The following is a 9,595-nucleotide window of genomic DNA, read 5'->3' on the forward strand; positions in this document are numbered from 1 at the left end:
TCACTTCAATAGAGTGAATTCTCAATCGCTAGGAGCGCTACAAGCGTTTTGCTGTTATGAACGAGATGGTGCCATCTTGGTTGTTCGTAACATGTTTTAGCGATTAAACTCGACAATGTGCCATTTTTGTTTTCGAGAGACAATAGACTACGGAAGACTTTGTAAGATAATTAAGTGTAGATCATTTGTTTCGTGTGATTGTGATTGATTATGCATGCATTGTACGCGATGAATTCGAACATTTTACCACAGGTAAGCATCATTTATTTAATTCGAGAAAGACACGAGAATTTCCATATAAATTCCCAACAAACAGATATGACTATATAACAATACATAAATATACATTCATTTTACATCTGTATCGAGTCCTTATTTCTGCAATTGCGTAAAGGTGAGGTTTCATGAAGATATTCAGCTAATTGCTCCCACTCTCATCAGCACAGCTAAAAACGGAGCGCTTTCTCTACATCCGGATATGCCTGCGTTCGGAAACATCACTCAGATGCCTTCGATTACCTCCGATACTTCGGATGCATTGGGTCCCTATCAGAGTCTCGCCACGAGCGATCAACAATTTTCTCAAAATTTTAGCAAAGAGGAGAATATGTATAATTTTTCTCTGTATACATACTATTTCATTCTAACTTATACTGTTTCACTCTATGTTTCACTCTATATTTTAATTAAGATTATAGAGTGAGATAGTACATATATAGGCACAGAAATTATAATATTAAATATCTTTCTCTCGTAAGAGAGATTTTGACAAAATCGTAATCAGACTCTGATACAGAGTTTTTAGGATCTTATCTTGTTTAACATTAAATGAACAACCAAAACAAAACAATCATGGAGGCAGTTGAGCAATATTTCCGAACGCTTAGCTTATATGATCCCCGATAATTTGATGCGATCGAACTATACATCGAGATATGTACATTAAATACGCGACTAGCGTTTGCGCAAAATACTTGTCATTCGAATGTAAATCGCCCTCTTTCAAGTACTAAATTGTAAATTATTTTTCTAATTTTTTTCAATCTCAAAAGAATAAATATCTCTCGATCACAATACACATATACAAATTTTGTACTCGAGATCTACAAATTCAGCGTAAGTTGATTATCAACACATCATTTTCCGATATTTCGATATTTCACTCTCTAAGAAAACATAATAAAAGATATTGAAATCGTTTACAGCGAGATATTGAAATCTAGATTTTCCCTTGCTCTATTTTTAGTTTATACTGGTGAAAGTGGGGCTAATATCCTCTTAGACTTCTATATGTTTTCCGATCTATTATAAAAGGTCGTAGGGGCAATATTGTGGATGTGCATATCTCTGTGAAATCGTACCTTAAGTGTAGAATTCTCCAATCATAGTCGAATATGAGGAGAATATTCGACTGTGACTGATCAATTCTTACAACTACAACCACTTACAACTACGCTTGCGCAATTGCAGGATGGGCTTCATGTACAAATTAATATTTATTTTCGCAGGACACATTAAACAGTCCGACTGCATTAAAAGAATATTTACTCACTAAAGGGGTGCCACATGAGGTTCTGAAAATACTGCAAGGTGAATTACAAAAATATGTCACGGGACAGATATAATAGAAGGAGTAACAATAATTTTAACCTATCAGAAACTGAGTATCCGAGTTCTAAATATCCGATAAGTTGAAATTTCTTATTCCTTATTTCTTGTTTATTTCTTATTATTTTTATTTCTTATTATTGTATCTGCACCCGGACTTTTTCTATCAACTCCGATTAACACTAATCGATGGTTGATTCAATCATCACGATTGTCAATGTGAGAATTAAACACAATGTGTAAACACTCAAAAGAGGAAGAGAGAGGAGATGTTCTGATATATTAAACTGCTATTGGCACTTCTGTGAGTCGATTAATTTATTCAAAAGTTGATGAAAGAAGCCCGTAGACAAAGTTGATTTTAAAAGGATTAAATTTAATTCAAGTTTAATTATATGTACATACATGCTCATCTTATAAAAGTAATACATTATTGTATTATACAATCCAGTTTTAAATATTCACTATGAAGAATATTAGATCGATTTAGTAAATTTATATCCGCTTTGGCATGACTCAATGAAATCTTTTGTACGACGAGTACATACATCTATGTAATTTGACTTGAATTGCGTTACTAATTCCTTAATAACAGTTTTAATAAATGAATTAACTTTTAACATATGAGAAAATAATTAAATAAAAGCTGAATATCTTTCACTCTTCGGATTAGCTTTCACTTAAGAGTCAGCGATTCAAAAAATCATATAATTCATTCTTTTTAAATATTGTGTATATTGCAGATGAATTTGTTGATGGCGAAGCATTTCTTTCGCTAACAGAAACTGACTTAAAAGAACTCAAAATAAAAACGGGACCGAGGAAGAGACTATTGAATTTGATTAATGCAGCAAAAGCAACGGTATTTTTAAATTAATCATTAGAAATAAAATGTATAACCAGTTATATGAAGAAATTCTAATTGTTATTGTAACTGTATACAGAATTGTTTTATTGTTAATGGACCTATCTATGGATTTCAAAATAATATACCTACAATCGCGTCAACTGTTGGTAATGAAATCATTCAAGTTGAGCAACCAAAAAATTCTGCAGTAGATGACATAAATAATGTACAAAATGTCCCTATTTTACTGCATCCACAAAATATAAATATTCAGCAGGTATTAATTATGCTATTATAACTTCAAAAAGATATTCTATTGTGTACATTTAAAAAATACGTAATTCGTTTTACGAAAATAAATAAATAATAAAAAAATATTCAGAGTATATGTTTGAAATTTAGCCTAACAACGCAGAAAATAAATTAAATGTTCGAGCTTGGATTGAAGCGTATGATGCTAAACATACAAGAAAGGTACCATTATTAAGCGTTCTTGATTCTGGTATTGTTGGAAATACCGATCGTCAAGAATTTATTAGAATAGTATGTGCTGAAATAGTTAAACTCAGCAATGATATGTACGTTATCACCATTTTTTCAAATTTATAAAATACGTTATTCATAACTTAATTGTTTATATTATCTCTATAACGTTTTTATTTCGAATCTTGTTTGAAAGGTATCCATCTAGCCAATTAAAAACAGAATTGGCTAAGGAAATCGTCAATGCTTTTCCGAAATTACGATCTTCACACTCACCTGAAGGTTATGTAAGTATTTTCATAATTTTATATTTTATATTTTATAATAATTCATATATTGATACTATTGTTTAACAAAATTTATGTACATATTTAGGAGCATTTTTATGATAAAACGACAAATAGCGGTTTTATACAATATCGCTTCCAAAATATGCGAGTAAAATTAAGTCCCACGAAGAAAAAAAGAGCATCGACTAAGCCAGCAATTAAAAAAATTAATGTTAAAAGACAGAGAACACAATTTGTGAAACAAGAATATCTCGATGAAGAAGTATTTCAAGAAAAGGTACTTATAACATTTGTAAAGAAAATCATATTTTAGAATTCTAATTCAAGTACAATATATATATATACTTATAGATTTTTTCTTATAAAAATATTTAATTATTGTTGACAATTTATTATTTTCAGTGTTGTGAGCTTATATTTAAAATACCCAGTGATAGCAATAAGTCGAGTATTATACAATTATTAGATGAAACGAGACCTAACAGGCAAAGGAGCATAAAAAATTCTGAACAAATGACAATAGATGATATATTTAGATTATATCCAAAACTAAAAGATTACAATGGAGAAATGGTATGTTAATTGAAGTATGAAAAATAATTTACAGATATGTAACTCTTTCTTCATTTAAATAATTTACATTATTCAGAATTTCATTCATTGTTTCAGATTCATGGGGAATTTATATCGATGTTTCCAAACAATGATACATTTTTAAGAAAATTTTCATCTTACTATGTGCCGAGAATTTTGAAATTCTGCCGCATAAAAAAGGAGTATTTGCTCCAAAAAGTGGACGATTTTGATGATGGTATGATAACGAATAGTTTAGTTATATTGTTGAACAAGAAGTCGATTTTTTCTATAACTTATACTTGTACTTTCTTTTGTGTGTAATTGATTATTAATATACTTTTTTATACTTTACAGATAATTTCAAAGCTCTGATTTTGTTGCCGGAGTTGTTGCCCTCTCCGAATTATGCAAAAACGAAATCATCTGTAAGCCATTCAAAAATAATTTCCGATTTCGGAATAATTTTCATGAAAAGAACGTGCGTATATAAATCTAATAATATTAATTATAATTTCAGAGGGAAGACAATTCAAAAGGTGCAAAAATTAAAGCATCGAATTTTTCCCCTAAACAAATTCCAAATCGAAATTTATTACAGTTTATCCATGTGAGTATTGTAATTAAAAAGACATTATAAATTTAAATGCAGCCAATGCACATTATAGATACCTTATATTATAAGTCATATATTGCTTTTAATTTTTAATATAGACAATGGAAGATTTACTTGTAAATAATGAAGAAGATGAAACTTTATCTCAAAAATCAAAAAATATCCAACCGTTTTTGGTGTGCTTTGTGATTGGACAAACAAAAGAAGGACAATTTTATATAAAGACTGATGAAAATTTAATTTCAGTTGGCAACGATCCAATAATTGCCTTCGATATTCTTGTTAAACTGCACTATTGTTTTGATGTTCAGTTTGCATCTGATTTACTAACATTTTATGATTTCATAACCGGATGCATTATGGGCCTCAACATACCTGGTGCTAGTTGTAGAGCTTTACACACTACACTGTGTAATATTACCTTATAACTTATAAAATGTGCTCTAATTATATAATTTTGTATTGTAGTATTTTAAAGTTTTTATAATTTGTATTATTCATTTTATGTATTATTTATTTTATATTGTAAATATAAATATATTTATATTTATATATGTATAAGGTAAGTAGTCCAATAATAAACTATGTAAATTTCATAGGCTCGTATTTCTCTGAATTATTGAATTGAAGATCTGAATTTTTGCATACAATTCATGAATTTAGTTGACTATACTATAAATAATAACTTTTAAGTTATCCCTGAAGTTTAGTCACAATTTCGATTATTTTAAAAAACGGGAAATGATTCATTGTGTATAAGAAGTGTTACACAATAAACCATGCTATTTTTAATAATGAACTACATGTTTTGTATTGCGAATTATTGGGATTATTTTAATTTTGCTATATTTTAAAATGTTTATTTATAAAATAGGTAATTATAAGGTGGTGGAGATTCATAAGGCCGATTATCACGTTTTTTCTTTCGTTTTGAGTGAAAACGCACGAAAAAATGAATATGTTTTTATTGAGATGGGGGAAGGTGTCGTATTCTAAATAATTGTTATAATGAATTATTATTTTGAAGGTTATCGTAAAAAAGGTTATGTGATCTATAATATAATATACGGTTCATTTTTCACTACGTCAAAATGATTCATTGTAGACCACCTAACCTTTTCCATATAATAATCTCTTAAAGATAATCTCTTAAATAATGTAATAAAATAATAGTAATAGAAAAAGTTGCTTATAGAATAATAAAGCCAAATGTGCACAAACTATTGCATAATGAAAAAAAATGATAGATATAACAATCAAAACATGAAAAATGCGTAAAACTTGCGAAAAAAACTTACTTTGCAATTCAAAATTCTTAAAATGTGACATTACATAACCGTCCCTTGCGCGATCTGCCAGTCGACTGAAAAACCGAAGAGGGGTTCAAATGCGAGTCGCTGCATGATAGCAACACAATCTGATAACGTCGCATTTACAAAATATCGCAATGGTTTCATAGTGTACTACTGATTCACTGTTGGACTATCTATCCTATATGTATATATTATATACCGACATATTATAAATATGTTTATATTTATAAAATATATTTATTTTTAAAAATATACAGTTACAATTATTTTTAAATTTATTTTTATATTTATAAAGTATATTATAAATATATTTATATGTATATTTATAAAAATTTTATAAATAATATAAATTATAATATATATATATATATATATATATATATATATATATATAATTTTAGTTTCACATCAATCAGTTATAAATATACGATGTGTCAAATAATCCGTGCTATTAAATGTAAAGAAGTTATTTTTATGAAAAGTACTAATAATTTTTGTTAAGTAAATCGAAACCACACATGTGGTAGTTTATGTAGATATTATATCACGTAACATAGAATAACAAAGGCTTTTTCAATATAATGACCAATATAAGTTTCATCGTGTTAAAACTGAAGTGATAAACTCAAATTTAGTCTTACATCTTTATATATGTAATGTATATAATTATTATAGATATTACATTATTAATAACTTTTAATGATATAAAATAATTTTTATTGATTTCTTAATTAATAGATTGTAACACTTAATTAACAGATTATTGTAATTCAAAACCAAATATTAATTAGTAATTATATATTTCTTTATTTAAATGCGAAATTTATACTCTTGACGCTTATATTTTTATATTAATAGCAACAAAGAAGAATTATCTAATATCGTATAAATTATAATCCAAATCAAGAGCCAACAGTATATTGATGTGTAATTTAGATTGTTGCGATTATCATATAGTTACAACATTGTTTAAAAAAAATATTCTAACATACATTGTTAATTAATTGTAAATTTCAATTAATATAAACAAGTTTGAAAGAAGCAGTATACATTTATCGCATCATCTCGAACTCTCTGTCATATTTTTGCTTTATGTAACATTTTTAACCTTTTCTATCAAGAATTTCCTTTTCCTATTATTTTCTATAAATAATTTGAAAGAGATACTTATATTTCGGGTCTTCTCTAAGTATAAACGTTGAATAAACTGCACAATAAAACAATACACAAATATTTTTTTCAATAGGCATATATTTTAAGTAAAAGAAATATAGAATACATCTGAAGATATGCTAGTTTTTTCGGCGCTAAGCATGGCGTGAAATATTGCCGTGTCTTCTTTATACGATTACCGGATTTTACACGTACTTAGTATATTTTAATTAATGTATTGAATAACAAGAAGAGACGCTTTTATGAAATTAAAGAAAACTAAGATTGGTTGGATTATTTTGTTTTTAATGTTTTCAATATTTTATCATTGTATGATTCTTGTTTACAATATTAGCTGTTGTGTAACTTCAAAAATATATTTAATAAAAATAAATTTAAAAAATGATTGTGAAGTATTGACACAGTTAAGAAGTTGGGACATATTAAACGCGTTTGCTGGTATTCGCATGTTCCGATTTCGTGGCATACCACTTGCTACTTATGGAATGAAGGAAAACTAGAGAGGAAAATAAAAGACTGAGTGTAAAATCAGTAGTTCCTTCCTTTATCGAAATGAAAGTTATGATTGCGTATATTATATTATATATTTCATATATATATATGGAGAAAGTTCCAATAATTTATAAGTCATAACATTGATAATTTTGTAAAGCAATTTAATAACAGTTTAAGTTTTGTTTTTTGAACAATATCATTTTTACTCTAAGAGTAAATAATAATAAAGTGTTTATTTAAAAATTGTAAAAAAAGATAAATAATTTTAATAAATTTTATAAATCATAGTTTTCTTTAATTCTTCGTTTACTTATACATACATAAGTTAAGACAAACATACATGACAAATCATAAGAATCATGTCTCTAATTTGTATCTTATTACTAAGCCTTGTATATTTTTACATAAAAGGTATCGAGATATAAAATAATACTTACAATTTTTGATCTTAAAGCAATTCTTTCTTTGTAAAATATACTTTATTCCCGTTTTTTATTTCATGTTCATACATTTTTTTAGATAAGTAATAAAAACGGTCTTCGATCTATATGCTTTACTCAATATCTGTCCAAAAATTAATCAAATTGCTTCGGTGAAATCGAGTGCCGCAAGTATAACGATGTGCATAACATTCGCGAATGAAAGAGAGGAAAATTGAAGAGTCATTAAAATCCCCTCTTCGGCCAATGTCACTTTCACCACCTTGCGTTCCGCTACTGATGAATACAAGACAACAAAAATCCAAACAAACGAAAGATCTTTATGTGTTTGCATATTGTAATAACTTTAAGATCAGAAAAATCATTACATATTAAATCATCTTACAAAATAAGATGATTAAGACTATTCGTCTCCGCAGAATAATAAATTTTTGCAAAAAGACATGATTTCCTGAAAAATCTGTATAAGTCCTGTTTAGTTTGAATTCCAGTCTGAAAAGGAACTCGAGATTTGCTAAGAGTTATAGTTAGAATTTCCGCCATCGACTGATACGGAAACATTCTATACCTATCGCATCGCATATCCATCGCTAATCTCTGCAAGCCATTCACCCTCCACGATTGTCTCTGCCTCTCTCTTTGTCATTTAACTCACGAGGAGCTCTCTTGCTTCCTTCAATCACCAAGTAAGCGACAAGTGAGGAGTGTGAGGCGTGCATCGTGGATGCTGGAGGGATTTCGTAGGTGGTTGCCGCAACTTCTCGTCGGCGTGGGGATAACTAGAGCTTCGGCTTAAGTCAACTGTATCGCGTCAAGATGAAGTAGTACACACTGTCTCGTTGCGGAGTGCATGCGTCGGGTACGTGAAAAACAGTCGCGCGACTAGAAGCGTGTAAAGGACCGGAAATCATCGGCCGAACAACATAACGCGGAGAATTTGTGCAATTTGTCCGAAATTCTTGCTTATTATTAATGCATTAAGGCAGAAGATATGAGACTCTACGCTGTAAGTTAAATTGGTTCCTATGTTTTTCCTTTTCGCACTATTATAGTGTTTTACGAGGGGGTAACCACTTAATGTAATCGTGGGACAGAGATTTCCTCGAAATCATTATAAAATTCATATGAAATCTCTGTAATATAATTTGATAATTATATGTGCAACCACAAGAAATCATTGTATAATATTAAAGTTAAGTAAATAAAACCATATATTTTACCAAATTACTTCGTATATAAAAATTATTTGAAAAAAATTATTTGTAATCAGATAAAATCATATGAAATCATGTAATCTTCGGGACAATATTTCAGCTAGTAGTTACTCTCTCGTGTTTTAACTAAATTTAAATATGACAAAAAATAGGAAACTTTATGTTTTACAATTAATATTTTAACATTACATACTTATAAATTTTGAATAATCATAAAGAACTTAATGAATATAAATAAAGACAATAGTTAAATGTAAAATAGAATTGTTCTTTTTAAATTTATTTATCTATTAAAAAATTAATTTTAAAAATATAATATATAAAATATAGTTTTGTCTTTTAATTTTATTATATTACATTATATTTTATTAATTATGAACTAACTAAAAGAAAATGAGTGTTAATAGAACAATTTAAAACTATCCTCATTTTTTATTATATATTATACTATTTCATATGTGTGTGTGTGTGTGTGTTTGTGTGTGTGTGTGTGTGTGTGTGTGTGGTGTGTGTGTGTGTGTGTGTGTGTGTGTGTGTGTGTGT

The 9,595-nt window shown here is 28.2% G+C and overlaps 2 protein-coding genes across 2 annotated transcripts in view; both read left to right on the forward strand.

Annotated features, from left to right (window-relative positions):
• Positions 1–210: 210 nt before the first annotated feature.
• LOC105619612 lies at positions 211–4,845 on the forward strand. Its single transcript, XM_012201134.1, has 12 exons — positions 211–252; positions 1,509–1,590; positions 2,352–2,470; positions 2,553–2,732; positions 2,858–3,033; positions 3,135–3,225; positions 3,314–3,505; positions 3,631–3,801; positions 3,898–4,039; positions 4,159–4,229; positions 4,322–4,411; positions 4,516–4,845. Exons 1-12 carry the CDS (start codon positions 211–213, stop codon positions 4,843–4,845), a joined length of 1,686 nt encoding a protein of 561 aa, XP_012056524.1.
• A 3,984-nt stretch (positions 4,846–8,829) lies between these two features.
• LOC105622585 overlaps positions 8,830–9,595 on the forward strand; it is a 10,697-nt gene continuing 9,931 nt past the window's right edge. Inside the window, exon 1 of the mRNA XM_012204005.1 lies at positions 8,830–8,844. Coding sequence (XP_012059395.1) covers positions 8,830–8,844 — 15 coding nt within the window. The remainder of the gene's footprint in view (positions 8,845–9,595) is intronic.

Source organism: Atta cephalotes (assembly GCF_000143395.1).
Source record: "Atta cephalotes unplaced genomic scaffold scaffold00002, whole genome shotgun sequence".
NCBI lineage: Eukaryota > Metazoa > Arthropoda > Insecta > Hymenoptera > Formicidae > Atta > Atta cephalotes.